Here is a 21,716-nt window from a genome sequence, read left to right as displayed (position 1 = left end):
GTGGAAACATGTTAATATCCTGGCCAGCATATTTTATACCAAATGATGTTTCCACATTATGTTTAAGGGCACATACACTGTAGAACAGTAGTCCAATATGAATGTTACCAAAGCTTGAATGATTGTGCTCAGATCCTCTTTCTCCAGGAATGTTTGTAATTGACAAACTGTCTGAAGCTGGTAAAATGCATTCATGTTTACTTCTATCATCTGCTTATCCAAGGACAGTGATAATTCAGCACCCTCAAGCTGTGAACCTACTTTTTCAAAGGCACCATCCAGGACAAGTTTGACACTTATTCCTGAGTCTGTGCTTTACTCCTAATCTACAGCATTTCTGTCTTGTCTGGATGGGCATCACTTTACTCTGCTCTGGTTAGACCTCACCTAGAGTATTGTGTTGTTTTGGGCTCCTCAATTTAAGAAGGATGTAGACAAGCTGGAACGTGTCCAGAGGAGGGCAACAAAGATGGTGAGGGGTCTGGAGACCAAGTCCTATGAGGAAAGGTTGAAGGAGCTAGGTATGTTTAGCCTGAAGAGGAGAAGACTGAGAGGGGATATGATAACCATCTTCAAGAACTTGAAGGGCTGTCATATAGAGGATGGTGGCAAGTTGTTTTCTGTTGCCCCAGAAGGTTGGACCAGAATCAATGGGTTGAAATTAGATCAAAAGAGTTTCTGTCTAGACATTAGGAAGAATTTTCTAACAGAGCGGTTCCTCAGTGGAACAGACTTCCTTGGGAGGTGGTAAGTGCTCCTTCCCTGGAGGTTTTTAAGCAGAGGCTAGATGGCCATCTGTCAGCAATGCTGATTCTATGACCTTAAGCAGACGATGAGAGGGAGGGCATCTTGGCCATCTTCTGGGCATGGAGTAGGGGTCACTGGGTGTGTGTGTGTGGAGGGAGGTAGTTGTGAATTTCCTGCATTGTGCAGAGGGTTGGACTAGATGACCCTGGTGGTCCCTTCCAACTGTATGAGTCTATGATTCTCTAGGAATCACCAGGAACACTATGGTTTCAGCTGGTTTGCCCTCATCACTCATCCATAGGGTTGCCAACCTCCAGGTGGTGGCAGGAGATCTCCTGCTATTACAACTGATCTCCAGCCAATAGAGATCAGTTCACCTGGAAAAAATGGGTGCTTTGGCAATTGGACTCTATGGCATTGAAGTCCCTCCCCTCCCCAAACCCTGCCCTCCTTAGGCTCCACCCCAAAAACCTTCCGCCAGTGGCAAAGAGGGACCTGGCAACCCTACTCATCCAGACTTTTATTGACTCCTGATGCTGGCCTAGAGTGGCCACTACCTCTCTAGATTTTGTTGGAAAGGAGATATAGAGTTGGGTATCCCTGATCTGCCATGAAGCTCATTGGATGCTGGCCTAGAGTGTCCACCACCTCTCTAGATTTGGATGGCCTTGGGCAAATCATTCTCTGTTTCAACTTCATCTAACTCAGTGAAGGCAAAATGGGGAAGGGAGAACACTGGGCTGGATCCTACAATATGTCAGCAGAAGGTGCTGATGGTCACAAATCTTGTCCATGTTCCCTCCCTCAAAGCAAGTGAGTTTATTTCTGGGGTTGTAGGACCCTCATAGAGTAATAGCCATGTGGGTTGGAAATCTGTAGTGAGGAGAAGGAACAGGATGGTATCCCTTGTCCTGTCTTTACTATCTGCAGAGCTCTGCTGATGGAAGAGGAACCCCCCATGAACCCTTTCTCCTTCTTTACTGCAGGCTTCAAACTCATATCACTATTTCAGAGTTTAAAAGAACTACAGGAAGAAAGGGGATATAGGAAGTCCTTGTGTCTGCAGATCAAGGTGATCTGATACCATGACGAGTATCGCCCTGAGCTCTTTGAAGGGAGGGCAGGTTAAAAATGTACTAGACGGATAGGTATCAGTCATCATACTCATGACACATCAATTCACATCCGCCCTGTGTTTTTATGTAGATGCTAAACGTCATACAAATGGAACCTTCTGAACACCCAAGGACTTTTGAATCTTGACAAGTAGAAATCAGGACACTGCCATTGGTGAGATAGAACAGGAAATGAATGAAGAGGCAGTCAAAACTATGCTGAGCTGACCTGGTTACGGAGATGCTTTATTCAATGGGCAAAAGGAGGCAGCCACCCAGAGCCCACTACTGTCAATGCCTGTAGCAATGCCCACTCCCCACCTTGTAAATTGTAGGGAATGACATTGTTGTGTGCAGTCATAGGGAGGAAGTGAACAGCTAGCTTGGTCAGCTGCTCTTGAAGCCATGTCTGTACTACCCAGAGGGCAAGATGGACTGTGACTCAGTAGACAAGACTCACTTCTGCCGTTGGAGGAAGCCTTGTCTCTCAGCAGGTTAGAACAGGAGAGCTCTGCTTCAGGAAGTAGAGCACTCTGTTGGGTCACAGTGTCCTTATACTCAAGATATATTGGTGGCTGGGAAGATGGCAAAGATACCACTTCACAGAAAAGCAGTGGGACTAGAGATTGCCCCATACCTATCATAAACTTTCCTGAAAAGGAAAGATATAGAGAAAGACAAATGCACCTCCCTTTCAGGAAGTTCTAACATATGTGGCTTTTTAAAAAAATGACTTTTAAATAGGGTTGCCAACCTCCAGGTAGTAGCTGGAGATCTCCCGCTATTACAACAGATCTCCAGCCAATAGAGATCAGTTCCCCTGGAGAAAATGGCCGCTTTGGCCATTGGACTCTATGGTACTGAAGTCCCTCCCCTCCCCAAACCACGCCCTCCTCAGCCTCCACCCCAAAACCTTCCGCCAGTGGCGAAGAGGGCCCTGGCAACCCTACTTTTAAAGTGAGACACAACCTCACCATTGGCTCTCCTGCTCATTCTTCTCCTCTCTTTCCACAAGCCACTCACCCCTCCCTTCTTTCTTCCCCAGCCATCATGCCCTCTCTCCCCTCTTGCTTTCCTCCCAGCTTCATTTGCCTCCCCCCCCCCCAAAGCCGGCTTCTTCCAAATCTCAAAATCCCTTCCCTCCCCAGACTGTTCAATCAGACCAAACACCCTTTTTACCATTCTAGTTGCAATGCCACGCCACTCTCTGCCTCTCCCTCCCCCTGCCCCCTTCCTTGTCTCTGTTCATACATGCATGGGTGGTTTTGGCATGGCCTAGCTAGGGATGAATGGACAAATCTAATTAACGTGGCTGCTGCCACTAGGAATTATTTTATTGCTTTTTATCGCATTCCCGGATTTGTATAATTGCATTGTAGCTTTCATTTCCCTGAATATTTCCCCAAGTATACACTTACCTATGCATAGGGTTGCAAACTTCCAGGTACTAGCTAGAGATCTCCTGCTATTACAACTGATCTCCAGCCAATAGGGATCAGTTCACCTGGAGAAAATGGCTGCTTTGGCAATTGGACTCTATGGCACTGAAGTCCCTCCCCTCTTCAAACCCCACCTACCTCAGGCTCTGCCCCCAAAAACCTCCTGCTGGTGGCAAAGAGAGACCTGGCAACCCTATCTATGCATAAGATCACAAACAAGGAATGAAGAGGTTTGTGCATGATGATATACATACGTCCCTTGTTTCCAGGAAACAGTTGTGAAACAATAAATTGCTATAGTGCCTGCCTTTCTGGATTGGTTGTTGATTTGGACTTGACCCCTTGCCTGCCTCCTGCCTTGTTGTTGCTGATTTGGATTTTACACCTGGTTGTGCCTGAGCTTTTGACATTGCTGATCCTGTCGCTGGCCCAGGTGATAAAAGGTTAGGATAGAATTCTCCCATTTTTGAAATCCATACGAAATATATAAGAATGGGGAGAAACAATAGTTTTATGCTGACTGAAGCACAAAGGAACTGCCCTCTTAGAAAGACTGACCTTGAAGATAACGAGACAGCATACAGTTTATCGGTTCTTGTAGGTTATCCGGGTTGTGTGACCGTGGTCTTGGTATTTTCTTTCCTGACGTTTCGCCAGCAGCTGTGGCAGGCATTTTCAGAGGAGTAACACTGAAGGACAGTGTCTGAAGGACTACTGAGAATTAAACTGCCGACAAAAAGACATTTAAATTCTCTCTGTAATGTGACATTTTATTCTGTACTATGATGTAATGAATGTTACAATGTGATGTTAAGTAAAGTGTTTTAAATCCTGCTGTAGGCAGGAACTCCTTATAAGGTAACAACTACAGAATTGCCAACTCAGGATCAGAATTAAAATCTCACATCCAAGGATCAGATAAGGAGCAAAGAGAGAAAAAGATTCTGATCTTGAAAGGTATAAAAAGAAGGAACTTTCTAGCCAAGAGTTAGAGCTCCTAACAAGTTGGTACACATACTGACTTGAATGGATCTCTCCATCCCTTACCTGGGATGTAAAGCCTTGACTCAGAGCCATGATTCTTGCATGGACTGCGGAGTCCCTATCACTTAGAAAGATTTCTCTAAGTATCTAGCCTTTATGTATGCTGGATGCTTACAGATTTCACCAACATTTACAAGTCTCCCTGTAAGATTGGAACTCCCTCAGGGGGATTCATTTCATGACAGCCAGCCCTTGCTAGGACTGGAGGTCAGAACTGAATGCCTGCAGGCTTCTCCATTCTATGAATGGAGGCTCCTAGAATCCATCAACCTTAGTATGGAGTCTAAGAGTTTGGATCTTTCCATATTTGATATGGAAACACTGAGGACTCATTGATTCTAGCAGGGATTGATGTGATCTTACTGAAAGATCTATATAGCCTAATATTGGCCTCCCAGTCTTGACAGAAAGAAGATTGTAAAAAGTATAGTCTCCTTTACACAGAACCAGGACTAATACTCTGAGCATGCATCAGAGATTTCTCTAGTTGAAAGAGAGATTTCTGAACATTGTCTGAGTAGGAGTCAGAGGGCTTCCTAACTGACAGGGGATCCTCTGCACTCAGTTCTTACACAGAACTCATTAGTCTTTACATGGATTTAGGATCTTACATTGAACTAAAGGTTCACACATAGATCTTTCTGATATTTACAAAATCAGAGAGACATCAGAACAGAGTCTTATACAGAACTCTGGAACATTTACATAAGCCTTAAGCTATCACATAACTACAGATAACTGAATAACTTCAGTAGAGCATAAGCTGTTACTTACTTTTAGCTTTGCAAACACACTCCTAATTCTTCCTGATCCTAACATAGATCAGAGGCCTTTTCATAGGCTGATAACATATAGAGGAATTCTATGAAGTTTCATGAACTTAGTCCTGGCATGGACTGGACTTCCTTAAGAGCTCATGTCTTCAGATCTGACATGAATTCATGGAACCAGAGGTTTCTCTAACATTCACACATAAACTAAAAGACATTACAATATTAAATAACATATAAAGGTTTACACATCCTTAACATGAATTGGAACTTTTCAGATCTCTCCAAGCCCTGTTGTGCTGGGGAGGTTTGTGAAGGACATGACTGAGTAAAGTATGTCTTTATAATATTTTAGATAAGATGCTTGTAACTATAACATGTTCATTGCACTAACCATATTATACAATATTTCTGTAACTGATTTATTTCCTGAATGACATATTATTACTATTTTAAGAATAGATACTCTCATATAGAGGCATGTGTGTGTAAAGTGCCTTCAAGTCGCAGCCGACTTATGGCGACCCCTTTTGGGGTTTTCATGGCAAGAGACTAACAGAGGTGGTTTGCCAGTGCCTTCCTCTGCACGGCAACCCTAGTATTCCTTGGTGGTCTCCCATCCAAATACTAACCAGGGCTGACCCTGCTTAGCTTCTGAGACCTGACGAGATCAGGCTAGCCTGGGCCATCCAGGCCAGGGCCATATAGAGGCATAGAGATTGTTAAAGACTGCTTGCAACATAAACATGTTTAAGACTTACAATGTCTGTACTTATAACAAGTTTTAGAACTTTGTAACCATCTACATGCATATATATTATGTACAATAAATTGTAAATACATTCACATTCTTTTCATAATGTATTGGGGCAATTCAAGAGAAAGCTTACTTCGCAAGAGGTAAGAAGCATTGAGTCCTGTCTAGTAGGTGTCTGAATAAGATAACATATTCCTTCTCAGGAAGGGGTCCATTCTAAGAGCATAGGCATTGAAAAGCATTGACCCGCTTCAATCCAGCTCCCTGTATTGTGAAGCTGGTTTAGCCTGACCTGGTCCCAGCTGACTCTGACAATCTGAGAGCCAAACTAGATGTAATGGTGGCCATGGGGCCAACCCATGCCCCCTGATGCCATTTTAGAGGAGAATCTAGCCATTTAAAAATTTCTGTGAGGGGCTGATCCTGGTTGAGATCTTGCCCCCTCCCCTTGTGCCTTAGGATTTCAAAAGGTGTGGAGGGGGAAGCAAGACTGCTTGTTGCAGTCATGCTGTGGCCCCAATCAGGATTGAGCTCTCACAGCAACTTTTAAAATGGCTTAATTCTCTTCTAAAATGGCATTGTTGGGCATGGGTTGACCCCATAGCAGCCGTCTACTTTGGTCCTTAGAATGGGAGAAAAGGATGAGAATGTGGACAGTCACTGTGCACAATAGTTCCCTCTTGGTTCTGGCTTCTCATCTTTTAATTCCTTATAATGGAAACTGGGTAAAACGCTGCGAAGCATCAAACAACGAGACCCTACTGCTTATTGGTGTTGCTCTTTGGGGGGGTTTTTGGTCCCTTCTCTTATATTCATTTTACCCAAGAGAAACTGAACTTGCAAAAACCACAAACAAGCAAAAAAAAAAAAAAAAAAGGCCTTAACCCAGAATATATTTTTGAGTGTCATTTCCTCTTGGTGATGAAACCAGGCAGTTTCTCCCTTCCTGCACAGCTGCATTTGTATGTAGTTATCTTTGTCTGAAAAAGGGACACAAAGCCCTATGAAGGTGTTTCTCCACAAGCAGTTTTGCTTTTCTTTGTTTAGGACATAGAATACACAGCCGAGCAACCGCATGATGAATAGGAGCTGCTCCTAAGTCAGATTTGCTGAGGAAGCTTGTGATGTGACTTCACTATATCCAGCCCAGGATGTGTGACTGATCTTCTGAGTGAGACACACTCCATATTCCCCTTTTTTGTCTTTCAGGAACCTGATTATCTTTGAAACAGAACAACAATACAAGCTTCTACGCATAGTTACTAAAGGTAAACATTGTATGTTAACATTACAGGTCAGTTGGTGGCTTTTATTACTGTTTGTTTCTGACTGGTAATGGCTTTTAACTTCAAGTACTTATTTACTCTTATCAATAGAATTTCTGTTATTTACTGTGAGGTTCCATAAAGCTGTAATGTTTAGGAAGAAGGGTCAGTTCTTTACAGCAGGAAAAGTCCCTTTAGATGTGAATCACCTGACTGCCCTTAGGCCAAAAATCATGACTATTACTGTGAGAAAAAACAGCTCAAAATTAGCTGAAGAATCTGAGCAATGTGGATTTCCAGGTGCATCCTGCATCACTAGAATGGTCTATTAAATAGGAGAAAGTTCATAAATTTGTCTTCAAGTGACTGTTTCTAGGATTGTCATAAATGGCAGGTTGGAGTGAAGGAAGAACATATTTGCTTCAACCTAAAACTGATGGTGATAGTTTGTTACAGCTGAACACCATGGACTGTTTAAGATCTAACACCAAACCATTAGGCAGTGCTATGCAAATTAGTCCTATGGTCATGTGTTCTTCACCATGCATGATATTACAAGTGATTTCTGATTTTGCCCAAACCATAGTTTGATGTTACATCTGAACCAGCAAACAATGGTTTGCTGTTCCTTACCAATCCAGGATTGGAAACAAGCATCAAGCTATGGTTTGCAACCCTGCTTTGGAGGAAAAACACAGCCTCTTCCTGCATATATATCTCTTCCTTCCATGGAAGGGCCAATGAAGTTGGAGCAGGGCTTCTAAGGTAGGATATGTGTCACTGTATGGTCATGCAGAGGGACCATCACTTAAAACCACAAGATCCATGATTTTAGCTCCTCCCACTGGTACTCATAAATCAGCCAGTGTGGTGTAGTGGTTCTAGGAAACTAAGATCAAACCCCCAGTCTGCTATGAAAGGTCACTGAATGACCTTGAGCCAATTAGCCTCTCAGCACAATATACCTCACAGGCTTATTGTTGTGAGGTTAAAATGGAGGACAAGATGATGTTATTGTAAGCTTCTCTGAATCCCTATTGGGGTGAAGATATAAATATCCAAATAAAATCCTATACCCTTGGCTTTGTTCTTACAGGGTGCTGTAGAAATTATGCCCGTAAAAATTCCCCTGCAGCATTAACCCTCTCGTTTTCACTGTTCTTATGTGGGATGGGGTCCAAAAAAGCAAATTTACCACCAAAGTTGGACTCACTTGGTAGAGAAATCACCAGAAATAAATATCAGCTGAGATATATGGTAGATGGCGATGGCATGGGGCCATGGTGCTCAGCATTAATCCAGCGATTCTCAAACTTTAGCAACTAAAGCACTCTCATTTTGGTTTAAAATCTTTCATGGATCCTCAGATGTTCCCTTTCCCCCTTGTTGGTGCCCAACATATACCCAAGATTGAAGTGCCATGTTGTCTTATAGAGTCCAATGAAGACAACTAGGAGGAGGTTAAAAAGAGCAACAGTTCTTTATTTAGCTAAACACAGACCTGGGGGTGAAATAACCCTCAAATAAGATGCAGAGTTACTCACCCGAGAAACAAAGGAAAGTCAGTATCATTTATGCATTCACATGGGGCAGGCCCATGGCTGCTGACAAGCAGATTGATACACAAAAGCACCAATGCACATTAAGTGTCTACTTCACTCTAATTAGCATAACCTATAGATACTGGCCGAAGGCTGTCTCTAAGCAAGTTCTAGTCTTGTGATCTTAGTAACTAGAAAAGGATGAAGGTAATTCAGAGCTCTCTACTGGTGAAAGGCCGTACCAAGCACAGAGAGCATGATTTGTTGGTTCATGGCTCCCGGATGCCAACTTCCCAAAGCTTCCATGTGTGTGTGTATGAATACATAGTGTTCTAAACCAGCCCTTATATCTGGGCATTACAAGATCCCCTTTTTAAAGTGCACACTGCAAGCCACTAGGAGGCCTATGTGCTCTTGCATCCTCAAAACAACACAGATAATCAAATCAGCTATTATTTAAAAGCAAGTGTAAATAAAATGTCTGTATTGTCTGTTCCTGGCCTACAAGGTCAGATATCAGAAGAGACTCTGTGCCAGGGACAGTAGGCAACTTCCTGTTTAATCTCCTAGCAAAACAGGGGTGAAAAGGGGTATGGGAAAACTTTCAGAGTCACTCATAGAAACAGGAAAAAAAACTAGTGTCATACAAAACCTGAGCCTCTGGTATTCAATTCAAAATCACCATTGGCTATAATGGTCTATGGGTGCGGTGTGGTATCTTTCTTTCTGCATGCTGACATACCACAAGATGCGGCCTTATAGTGAGTCCTGTCATTGGTCTATCAAAGATGGCATTATTATTTTTATTATTATTATTTTATTACATTTCTACCCTGCCCTCCAGAGCCAGAGGCCGGGCTCAGGGCAGCTCACAAGAATACCGCATATGATTAAAAACAGAACAAAAACATTAAAACTATAGTTAAAATAGCCCAATACAATTCTGATAAGTAAGGGAAAAAATGCCCAGTGGCACCAAAAAAGCAAATATCTGACTACAGGCAGGCGAGCAAGTGGACAAATCCCAGCATGGTCTAAAACAAGGGGGGAAGATCAGCTGGGGGGGTAGGTAAAAGGTAAAGGTCCCCTGTGCAAGCACCAGGTAAGTCCTAACCCATGGGGTGACGTCACATCCCCGACGTTTTCTAGGCAGACTTTGTTTACGGGGTGGTTTGCCAATGCCTTCCCCAGTCATCTTCCCTTTACCCCCAGCAAGCTGGGTACTCATTTTACTGACCCTGGAAGGATGGAAATCTGAGTCAACCTTGAGCCGGCTACCTGAAACCACCATCCATTGGGGGTGGGGGGTAGGGAGGCCAATATTTATAGGGAGAACAGTAGCTGGCCTCAACTATAAGCCCAGCTGGAATAGTTCCGTCTTGCAGGCCCTGCAGAATTCTTGAGGATCTGACAGGCAGTAGCTGTCTGGATTCTCAGGCAGAGGTCTTTCACATCATTTACTACCTGATCTGGAGATGTGGGGAATTGAACATGGGACCTTCTGCATGTTCTACCACTGATCAGATTTACTTCAAGCCATGGCCCACCTTTGCTGTACCTTCCATTGCCTGGAAAGGCAAATTACAAACAAGTGAAATAAAAGAATACATTACTGCTTTAGAAGAATGTATGGTTTTATAGACCACATATTACAGTTTGACATGAAATTACAGAACATCAAATGGTGAATCCGTTCCTGACCAATGCAATCCTCTGTGATCAACCTATTTGTTATTATTTGGACTAGTCAACTAAGCTTGCATTTTGCCCATTAAATGTTGACTTTAAAATACCATCTCTTTTTGGAAAACAATTATAAACTGTATCCATCAGAGAATATAATTTTAACAGCCTATCTTGGTAATTGTGGGTTGTGGCAGGCAGCTACATGGCCCCCTACTCTTCAAAAGAAGGGAAAGCCGATTCTTTCCCCTGTGGTAGAGAGTTCTTGCCCCCACTCCAAGAATGTACTTACAAAGGACTTATAGATTACCCAGATTGCCTTTGTGGACTCCAGTTTGGGAAATGCTGCTCTTGACCAGTGAAACTTCTTCACCAGTCTGTCTCCACACTGTGATGGCACCAAATAAATAAATAATATTCAGAGAAATCTAATCTTGTTCCAGGCTAGAATCTCCCCTTCTGTCCCTCCCCAAGTTCAGGAATTTGTGTTTGGTTTTTCATATTCCTTGCTCTGGACCCTTACTAGTTCTAGCTCACTTCCAATAGGGCCAATGTCAGATTCTGACATTAACTCTGAGAGGTAGGTGGGAACTTGAATAAAGCTAGGGAGCCCAATCGTTCTTCTCCAAAAACCTCTAAAACAATAAGCATAGCTCCCATCACAAATGTGTGGGGGGGACGGGGGGGGACAGGTCTCCCTTCTGTGTGTGGTGTTCTCATTATGTGTCTTAAGGCAGACTTCACATGTGATTTTTTCCCCTTATACGGAGTTTATCTGTGTGTAAAACAGCCCTTATTATTTGACTGGGCTTATTTTGGAAAATGCTCATTTCACTGCCTTCCTACATGGATCCAAAGTGAATGATAGAATAGGCTGTGCCTGTTTTGTAAACTCTCTTTATTTTTGCAGACACAGCAATGAGCAACTCAAATTCTCCTGTTCCAGTTCATTCAGAAGAATATCAAGGTACTATGAAAAAGAAAAATCAAGATACTATCTGGATAAAAGAACTATTTGTGTTGCTCAGTTTAGCACAAACTCCACACAGCAGTCCATTTGTCCCTTGAATATCTTTACCTAGTGTAAACCAAGTTAGCAAAGGCAGAGTTGACTGCTTTGTATGCTCCTCTCCCCAATGTTTTGCAGACTAGTGAAATGTCTCCTCCAGTTTTAAAAAGTGTGGCCTAGTTCACAAATGCCACTCTTCCTTGCCTCCACAGACGGAGGGGGGCTTCAACACAACATCGTTATGCAGATGTTCATCTTCTGCTTTTCCCCTGCCTCATGGCATTCCCCCCCCCCAATCTTGCTTTGGTATAATCTTTTCAGAAAGATTACTGAAAGCAGTTTTGGTCACCATGTGGACAGAAAGATGTAGATTTTGGGATTCCTCTCATTCATCAGCACAGTTAATACACAACAAGAAATTGCCCCCATGTATAAGCAGCTTTTAAGTGTTTATCAGCCCTTCTGTTGGTATGCACATTTGAAAGAGGAAGATAGTTTTAAATGTACTTATTCTAGGTTTCTGAATCTGGACATGCCTTAGAATTGATTTACAATCAAATTTCAGCTTACTGGTGTGTCACAGTGCATGTGTATCTTCAGTCTATAACCATCTATAAAATTAGTTATTCTTGATTAATGCATGTTTGTTTCAGTTTAATCAATTTTGTGAATACACCACTATTTGACTAAAGTAATGATTAAATATCCATACTGATAGCTACTCCTGCCCTCTGTTAGGGTTGCCAACCTCCAAGCGGGGCCTGAAGTTCTTCTGGAATTATGGCTGATCTACAGACCACACAGATCGATTCTGCTGGAGAAAATGGCAGCTTTGGAGAGTAGACTCTGTGGCACCACATCCCTGCTGAGCAATTTCCCCTCCCCAAACTCCACTCTCCCCAGGCTTTGCCCCCAAATCTCCAGGCATTTCCCTACATGAGCTGGCAACTCGCCCTTCTATGCACTTGACATTTAGGTGGTAAAACTAGTAAGATATCATTTTAGGTGCACAACGGAAGTCACACAATTTGCGCAGCAGAGCAATACAACGACTAGTTCTACTGCCTTGTTGTTCTTGTTTCATGAGCTATTATCATGGTTTCTGATTTTAAATAGTGCAACACATACCTTGGCCTTGAATAATTAGATAAGGAGTTTCTGCTTTCTTCTTGGCAAACTACTGAACAATATGAGTATATAAGGACACAGACACACCACCAATAATTGATGGGAATCGTAGCACTGGTTAGTATTCGTACGGTTATTAATGAGGCATTATTGTTTAATCAAGGAGCCCCAGACTTGTTGACACCATGGACACTTTTGGAATGTTGACAAAGAGTAGTGGGGCATCACCAGAAAATGGCTGTCCTGGGACTGGGAAACTGGACTGAATACAAAATGGTCACTGTGGAAGGGAGAGCAATAATAAAAAGCTGGTAGTTTCTAAGTCAATGATGGAGTGTTTTTCGAATGAAGTACTCCCTGCAGATCTGAAGGTGATGCTTCCTGGGGTCTTCTAAAGGTCTTCAGTGAGGTGGAGAAAGCCAGGGCTGGTCCTTTGGAGGAGAAGCAAGTGGACACCCACCAATACTTTGGTAGGCACCATGGTATCCACAGGTTGACTCAATAAAGGAAGCCATAGCCTTCAATTTGCAAGATCTGAGCAAGGCTGTCAAAGATAGGACATTTTGGAGGACTTTCATTCATAGGGTCGCCATGAGTCGGAAGCGACTTGATGGCACTTAACACACACACACACACACACAGGTGCCACAGTAGGGATCTCTGGTTTAAAGCAACAGCTCAGTTAACAGCAGATGTGGGAGTACCTTCCTTGCTCAGTGCTCTGTGTTCACCTGCACAAACCTTTAATTAACCACCGATGGTATAATTTCTTTCTATAATTTTACAGATGGGAAACGAAAACGAATTAAAAAACCGAAATCTCAAGCAGGCAGTGAAGATGAAAGTTCTGCGGAGGAGCTGGCAACGCAGAGTCAACCACAAGGTAGCAAAAAACTACTTTTATTTGTCCAAGGAATATGGGGCCAACCTAGATGATTGCCTCCTGATTATAGGGTTGCCAACATCCAGGTGAGGCTTGGAGATGGTGTCAGGGATGCTCTAGGCTGATCCTCCATTGAGCAGGGGGTTGGACTAGATGGCTTGTATGGCCCCTTCCAACTCTATGATTCTGTCTCTAGGAATTACACCTGATCTCCAGAGATCAGTTTCCCTAGGGAAAATGACTGCTGTGAAGGAAGAACTCCATGGCATTATATCCTGCTTAGGTCCCTCCCAAACCCATCTTCCCCATGATCCACCCCCAAATCTCTAGGGATTTCCTAACCCTGAGCTGGTAACCCTTCTTGTGGCTTAACAATAAATTTGAAATGCAGCATTAGAGACTGGGATTGGATGCAGAAAAAAATGGTAGGGGTCCCCCTTCCTTCATTTTTCCTATCAAAGTTTTTCTCTCCTGCTTTCTAGGGTTGCCACTATTTCTGAGTTCAATTAAATAACTGTTTCTTGTTTGATTTTCAGCCCATTCCTCAAAGCCACCACGGCCGGGAATGGCTTGGCTGTGGCAGTGCCATGGTGCCTCCAAAGAGGTTTGGCGACTGCCGCAGCAAGGAAAAAGGGCTTTTGTTAAGGTTAAAAAATAAAAAATGGGAGGAAAGCCCCATAGCAAACAGCGAGGCTGTGCCAACAAAAACCTGGAGCAGCACCACTGCTACTGAAGGGGGCATTTCTGATCTGAAAGGGGTTAGGCAGCTGCCTACCGGCAGCTCTGCTCCCCAAAACGCCCTCAACCCTGGGACTCCGGTATGAGGATTTGCCCTGGCAGGACGCTGGCGGGAGACCTAGCTGGCATCCCTGGCTGTGCTGCTGCAGCAGTGCCGGGGGGCTGGCATTAGTGTCCCAACGCTTAGTGCCCATGCCAGTCTTGGTGGTGCAGGTGGCACAGGTGCTGGCACAAGTAGCACGGATGGTGGTGTGGCCCTTCTGCACCTCCTAAGCACTTTCAGCCATGAAGCTCAGGAATGGGCTGTTTGTTGATAAACCAAGTCCAGTTTCTCTTCCCAGTCTGTTAAGGTGCTGGATACTTTGAATTCACGCTACTTGCAAAAGAAACCCAGTTTCAGCAGCACACTGGATAACCCAAGTTCAGCAGTAACTGGATTATAATTTGCCATTTAAAAGACATTGCCCCACACTAATAGCACAATTATTGTTTTTTAACTTTGTGATTTGTACAGTTTTAATGGATTTTATATTATACCTGCCTTGGGTCCTGAGTTAGTCAGGAGAAAGGCTAGCATATAAATATTTAAAATAAAGAATACAAATAATAATAAATCTAATTTTCTCCGCTATAGATATATAGAGGTGGCAAGAGCCCAGAAATCCCATCCCTGACCTGCTGCCTCTCCACTTGGTGATTCTGCTCCTGCTTAGCAAAATCTGGTAGTTTCTGAGTCTCCCAGCTAGCCAACTGAGAGACGACGTGAGATTTAATACTCATAGCACACCACTGAAAGATCTTCCAGGAGAAATCCTTTTTCACAGAACCTCCTCCTGCACGTTGATATAATAGTAGCAGAGAGTCCAGGTGCTATTTCTCAACAACATACCTTGAAAAGGTTTCCTTGCTTTTTACCAGAAGCAGGACAGAATACTAAACAAATGAATATTGTTAACTGTTCTGTATTTGTGCATCATTTTAGATTCATCCAAAGAAGTTATTCCATACTGTGGATCAGGTATGTACTCGGAAAGAACATTTGTAGCAACCTAATTCTAACCAAGCACTAACAGAGGCCAAACACTGGTTTTAAAGCTGGATGGAGAACAGTTTGGAGGACAGAACTGGCAGGCTTGAAGGGGCAAGACACCTCCTTCCCTGATGTGCTTTTCTTCTATAACAAAGCCTTGTGGGGAAGGGGACACCATTACATAGGTCTGTGTGTAAGTTAATACTTATCCCCTAAAAGATACATATAAAGTAGTAAAAAAACCTATAAAAACATATTACTTTCTAAATAATCACTCTCTTTATGATCCACCAGGTTTTATAAGTACTGGTCGATGTTTGTTTGTTTGTTAAGAAGGTGGTTTTTTAATGTTGTATTATTGTAAATTTTATATATACACACACATATACACACACACACACACACACACACACACATAAAAATAAAGTAGTAAAAGTCAGTATGAGAACAAAATGTTGGGATGCTCAGTGAAAATGTTTAATGCGTGTATTCACAATTTATCATTAAGTTCAGTACCAGGCTTAATGCTGTGGGAGTTCTAAAAAAGAACATAGACTCAACTTTCAGCCCTGATTGGTCAACTGTTTAAATAAAAGTTTAAGTCATTGTTATTTTATTTATTTATTTAAAACATTTATTAGCCACCTTTCTTCCTTACAGCGCTCAAGGCTGCTTACAAGCTACCTATTACCCAACAACACCTGAATAAGTTAAAGAAATAGGGTGGACCATATCATATACTGCTTTCCCACACATACAAAATGTTTTCCTTGTACACTTATCACTTATGTGTACCATACAGATACATGTACCATCTCACCAGGATTAGCTAAGAGATCCCTGCCTCTTGTACGTGCATTGGTGAAATACATTTGCTGACATGTAATGTATGAAGCACCTGTGACTGCAGTGTTCCAAAACACAAATAGCTATATCGAGAAATAAAAAAGAAATGAAGCTTGAATGAGGCATCTACATTTTTCTTGCTGCTTTTTGACATTTTAGTCTTTTGTTGCTCCCTCTGGTGGTCACTGAAACTTATTTTCAGTCTTTGTCGAATACTGGGGATTAGATAAATAAATCACTTGCTAGGAAGGTTTGATGAGTGAGGAGGAAACGTTTGGCAATACTCTGATATTTGTTTCTGGGGGGGGGGAAATCTCTCTCCTTCTGTGCCTTGTCATAAATATGACAAATGTCACTGAAGCTTTTTACCCCAAGGAGATGCCTTTGTTTGTAATAGAATATTGTGTTGTTCTTTTTCAGAGGTTATGGGCAGAGATGATGCAACTGCAGATGGTAAATATAAATTGCAGAGTGCAAAGATGTGTTTTGTTAATAACATGTACCTTTTAATTTTCATATGAATATTATTGCCAGTTATTGGTCTGGAATATGAAAGCGTAAACATCGAGCCATCTGCCTTGTAGTGACTCATTTTATCTCCTTTCAGAAAGGATTCCAAATATAAAAACAAAACCTGTAATGATCCTACACTGGATGTTTACAAAGGGAAGTCTCATTGATCATATTCTCACACTGGACTGGGCAACTAAGTCATGCTTGTCTTTGTGATGGACCCTTCCCCTTTCTCCAAATAAGTCAACATTCACTTTGTTGTCTCATGGAGAAATGCCTGCAATTTTGGAAACCAGTAGTCTTGTTTGCTTACCCCAGTTCAGATCCAGTTGTCTTCAGAGTCAAGTCAGGGGTTAAATAAGCTCCATCCAATATGTGTCCTTTACTCCTTGTAAAGAGCCCTCAGTGAGCAAACTTAACAGACAGGCTATGTACCACTGTTAGTCATACAACGTGCTGCAAATGGTTAGAAAAGGGGTATCAGAGGGGCCTAACGCACTCAGTATATACCACTTTTTAAAAAACGTGTTATCCAGGTTAGAGCGCACCTCCGACCTCCCATTTCGGCTTGGAAATGCTTTGGAAGCACCAGACATCTGTTTTTCCCCAAAATGCCTATACCACGATGTATTTCGTTATGTCGTTTCAAAACCGGCAATCCAAGGGGTGCGTTCAGTTACATTCACTATTCAGTTCTCCTCCCCTCTTTTTGCAACACCCAATGAAAAGCCTTTCTCCTCCCATCCCACCTTCCCCCTCCCCTCCCGTTTGCATCCACCAATCATTATTGTTACTTAATCTCCCCCCCCCCATAAATGCTTGAGGTCTTACAAAGGAACACGGGAACGTTGGAACATTAGATCAACCATTTTTATTTGTGCAGGGTCCCAATCAAACATTTCCCTCATATGGAATGTCTTTGAAGTGGATTTTGTAAACGGTCCATGGGCTTGAGGGGAAAGGAATGCAGAGGAGGGCGAGGGCTGGAAAAGTAGTGAAATTGCTGCGAGCGGCAGATGGGGGAGGGGGAAGCAGCAGGAGGAGGAAGGGAGAGAGACTGAGGGATAGAGAGAGTGCCCACACACACACACAAGTCAGGGCTCTCCGGCTGGCACAGAGTTTCTCCCCGCCTGTTCCTCTCTTTCTCCCGTTGCCGGGGTTGAGTGTGCCTCCCTGCTCTCAAAAAAAATTTTTTATGTGCTCGTCCCAACGAAAAAATGCAAGATTGTTGGACCAACGCCCCAAAAGATGGCATCTCTGTGATTAGCACTGTGCAAGGAACGGCTCATTTTGGTTTTTTTGTGGGGGGGAGGAATGCCTGCATAGGTTGTGATTAGGGTTTCTCTGCCGTGCAAATGAGGCAATTCTTAATGGCGTACAGCGCTCCTTCGGATCAATGATATTGCGCATGCTTGGGGAAAAAAGGGGGAGGGGAGGCGGGGAAGGATCAGCGACGTAGACATGATGCAGTGCTCCCCCCATGCTCCTCCTGTCAGCTTTTCCGACTATTACTTTGAAGGTGCGATATGACGATAAACCGTCTTGGGAGCAGTCTTAACAGGCACGATGCGATCGGAAATGAAGAATACGCATCCGAAACACACACACTGAGCACGATGATAATATGCTGTAAATTGTTGGTGCGTCAAGCCCCAGAGTGTGTGCTTCAAACACTAGTATTATGCCATGTAACACTGGGAGACAACAGGGAGCTAGCTGTCTTATGCCCATCATACGCCCATCATAGTTTATTTGATTCTTCAACAGATTTTAGAATTGGATGATTTACTCACAGAGTATTGTTGTTATTATATGAGAAATGTCTGGCCTGTTATGGTTACTGAATAATGGTCTTCAGCCAGTAGCCCCTGGACCAAATCAGGTGGTCAGCTGAAAAACAACCCACCTTCACCTTTCCAAATTACTGTCTGCACCCAAATGGTTCTCCTTCACTTAATTATTAGCCAAACAGGTAAGTGAAAGATAACTAGGATATCTGGAGCCCAAATACAGGGTTAGACCTAGAAGATGGGAAGGGGATGTTTAGAAATGGGTATGAAGTGGTATGTTGATGTACAACATTTATATTTAGCCTCAGATTGGCTGAGGGCAAATGTAGCTGCTACCAAGCTCTCAAAGAAAACTAGCCAAATAATCAGTTGATCACATTGACATGTTGCAACTTCAATCCATGTACTTAAGTTAAAATCATTTATAGCTCTGCCAGGCTATTATTTTTAATTCAAATTTAATTTTCTGTAGTGCCTGAAACGGGTACCTGCCACTTGACTGAACATCCAAGATGGTGGATACGAAAAGATGGTAAGAATTTAACTGCCTCCAAACTTAAGATGGAAACCTTGCTCAATACAAACCATAGCTAAATCACAGAGATCTGTTTAAAATATTCAGCCCTGGAATTCTAAAGTAAGTGAAGAGCATGTATAGAGTGCTTTGCTATTACCATTATATAATCAAACGTAGATCATAGACTAAGTATTTCCAGATAGGAAGTCTTTAGTAAATGAACACTAAATATGCTATACTGTTCTTAGCAATTAACCTCTGAATATGCTCTTAACTTGGCATCTCTAACCATGTGTAAATAAAGCATATTCCCCTATGTTAAATAATATATATGGCTAAGAGGTTTGCTGATTCAGTATTCCAGCCTAGAAGTTAATGCATCTGGAAAAGATACATAAATCATTTATTTTGAGTGCTGTTAGCAGCATGTGCCTTTATTCCCTAAACTACTTGGATGATGAGAGCCTCCATTCTTCCCCAAAAGGAAAGCTTTATGTGTTCATGTATTTTTTGAGGTTTCAGTCATTAAATTGTGTCTTTGTTTTAGATGTTGCCATTTAATTTTTTTGTGTTTTTCCCCAGATGAATTCTTTCATTTTGTCATTGTTTGCTTTGCGGTTGGAACCTTATTAGTTTGCTTTTACAAATATAAAGGTAAGTGAAAACTGTAATGTAGTGATTACAATTCTGGTGAACAATGAACAAAATTTACCATTTACATGTTCTAATTTTTAGACTGGACAGTTTCTGTTGGTGTTGGTTTGATTACCTTTGCAGCCCTGGAAACAACTGGAATATATTTTGGCCTAGGTACGTTTTTTTAATATTCCGTATTATATAGCAAACTAAGCTACTGATGTCTGAGGGCCAGACTAGATGTGATGGTGTCCATGGGTCTGACCTGTGAATGTTGTGAGATTCCCAATCCTGATCAAGCGCCCCCCCCCCCTCCGCCTGCCTTTTCAAGTGCCAAAACTGTGGGAAGGGTGCAGCCATTTTGGCACTTGAAAAGAACACCTCATCCTGATCAGGATTGGGCCCTCACAGGATTTTTAAAATCTCTTTAAAATGGCATCACATTAGGCTGGCCCTGGGGCTTCACTTTTTAAGAGATTGATCATAATAGAGCAAAGCTCTGTTTTATTCCATTTGTTTTCTTCTGTTCAGCCAGACTGGCATCCAAGGTGGTTTACTTTTTAACCTACAACGTAAATAATGGCAAAACAGTGGAAAGCTGTCTGACAGATGGGAGGAGCAGAATTTCACTTTTAGAGTGAAGAGAGCCTTTTGCCTTTGCTAGGATGAGACGCAAGCAAGGAGGGTTAGGGTTAGGGGAAGACAATGGTGGCACTTGTCTCGCTAAGCCTTCTATTGACCCTATCATGGGTGATCTAATTGAATAACTCAAAAATGTAACATTCTGGTGGTGATGATTTGTACTACTCATGTTTTTCTTCCTGGTTATGTAAAAACCCTCAACTAATTCATTTTGTTTTTGTTTTTTCTATTAGTGTGTCGTATTCGTGCTCTCATGGATACTTTTATGCCCCTGCTTAGGAGAGTCAGACTACCTGGTAATAAGATATTCTTATTGTGCTTTCACCCAATTCCACAATACATCTGAGGATTCAGATTTAATGGTTATTTTTACAATTAATTTTTAAAAGCTCTCCGTCTGATCTTGAGAAGAAGGGAGGGTGATGAAGAGGCAGGGAAAAGACAAACTCAGAGGGAAAAGGAGAAACTCAGAGGGAAAAATGAGAATGCAAAAAGATTGCTTCCGGGAGTGGAGTTCCAACTCCATTCCTCATGGCAGCTCTCAGGATCCTAAGAGTGTTGTATGACATGCATACACCTGCAAGGTCCCACCCAGTTTAAATATTTATGGTGTTCTAGCTTGCTAACGCACCGGGACAAACAAATGTAGGAAATGAGATTCAGGCAGTGGAGAAACTGATGGTCATCACACACAGTTCTCGTACTGTCTCTTGCTCAGGTGTAGGCATGTGAGAGAATTGGTACAGCAAAAGGCTGTATTTGATCACTCTCCTCTTCACTCTGCAAACACTGTGAGGTTAGTTCCACACAGAGGTTGTGCTCTGGTTTGGCATACAAACTTGAGGGCATTGACATGACGTTACCGTTCAATTGTCCACTTTGTTTTGTCCTTCCTTTGATGCTTTCTGTCACCTGGTTTGATAGATGGCAGTCAAAGTGACTTTGCATACCATTGTGGATGGGAAGGTGCACATTTTTAAGGATCTCACCCACATTGGGGCCATTTTCCTTGCCTCAGCCTCCCACAACCACCACTTCACCCACAACCACCAGGACCTCTGAACACTGGGAATTCAGGAGGTGGTAGATCATTGCAGTAGATTTTTGTAATATTGTTGTACTGATCTAATAATTGCTGATCATTTTAAAAGTTTGATAAAAGCCCTCTCGTGATGAGGGTTAGTGGGGAACTGCCAGCCAGGGGGGCAAGGAAAGTGTGGGGAAAACTGCCAAGTGGAAGCTCTGTTGGCCCTGTGATTGACCACTGCTAAGAAACAGCCTGAATTAAAAATGACACATGAAGCCACAGTAGCCTTACACTTGTTTACATACATGCATGCGTACACAAGCACTCTTATGAAAGCAGCAAAGAGAGATCTGGAATAGCCAGAATAGAAGATCAGGTCTTTTCAGTGGTGGTGGTCTCAAAATTACATGCGTTCAATCCATTCTAGTAGTACTTTTAAAACAGGCAACTTCCATCTTAATGTTAAACTGGTGTGGCGTAGCAACCAAGCATGTGAGCTCGGAAACTCCTTCAAATGTCACTGAAGTCCCTGTTCTTTCAGGCTGCATTCAGACAGCAAACGAAGAAACAAACTCCCTCGTTCCTTCCCATGTAGA

General features: G+C 42.6%; 1 protein-coding gene across 1 annotated transcript; it reads left to right on the top strand.

Moving 5' to 3' along the window:
- Window positions 1-11,279: 11,279 nt before the first annotated feature.
- TMEM40 (transmembrane protein 40) lies at window positions 11,280-20,439 on the top strand. Its single transcript, XM_056847040.1, has 8 exons — window positions 11,280-11,328; window positions 13,286-13,381; window positions 15,102-15,137; window positions 16,416-16,448; window positions 18,771-18,830; window positions 19,398-19,469; window positions 19,551-19,625; window positions 20,327-20,439. The coding sequence occupies exons 1-8, from the start codon at window positions 11,280-11,282 to the stop codon at window positions 20,437-20,439; spliced, it is 534 nt and encodes a 177-aa protein (XP_056703018.1).
- Window positions 20,440-21,716: the final 1,277 nt, after the last annotated feature.

The sequence above is a fragment of the Euleptes europaea genome, chromosome 1 (genome assembly GCF_029931775.1).
Source record: "Euleptes europaea isolate rEulEur1 chromosome 1, rEulEur1.hap1, whole genome shotgun sequence".
In the NCBI taxonomy this organism is placed as follows: domain Eukaryota; kingdom Metazoa; phylum Chordata; class Lepidosauria; order Squamata; family Sphaerodactylidae; genus Euleptes; species Euleptes europaea.
Note: the sequence above shows the minus strand (reverse complement) of the source record. Positions and strands in the feature narration are given on the sequence as shown.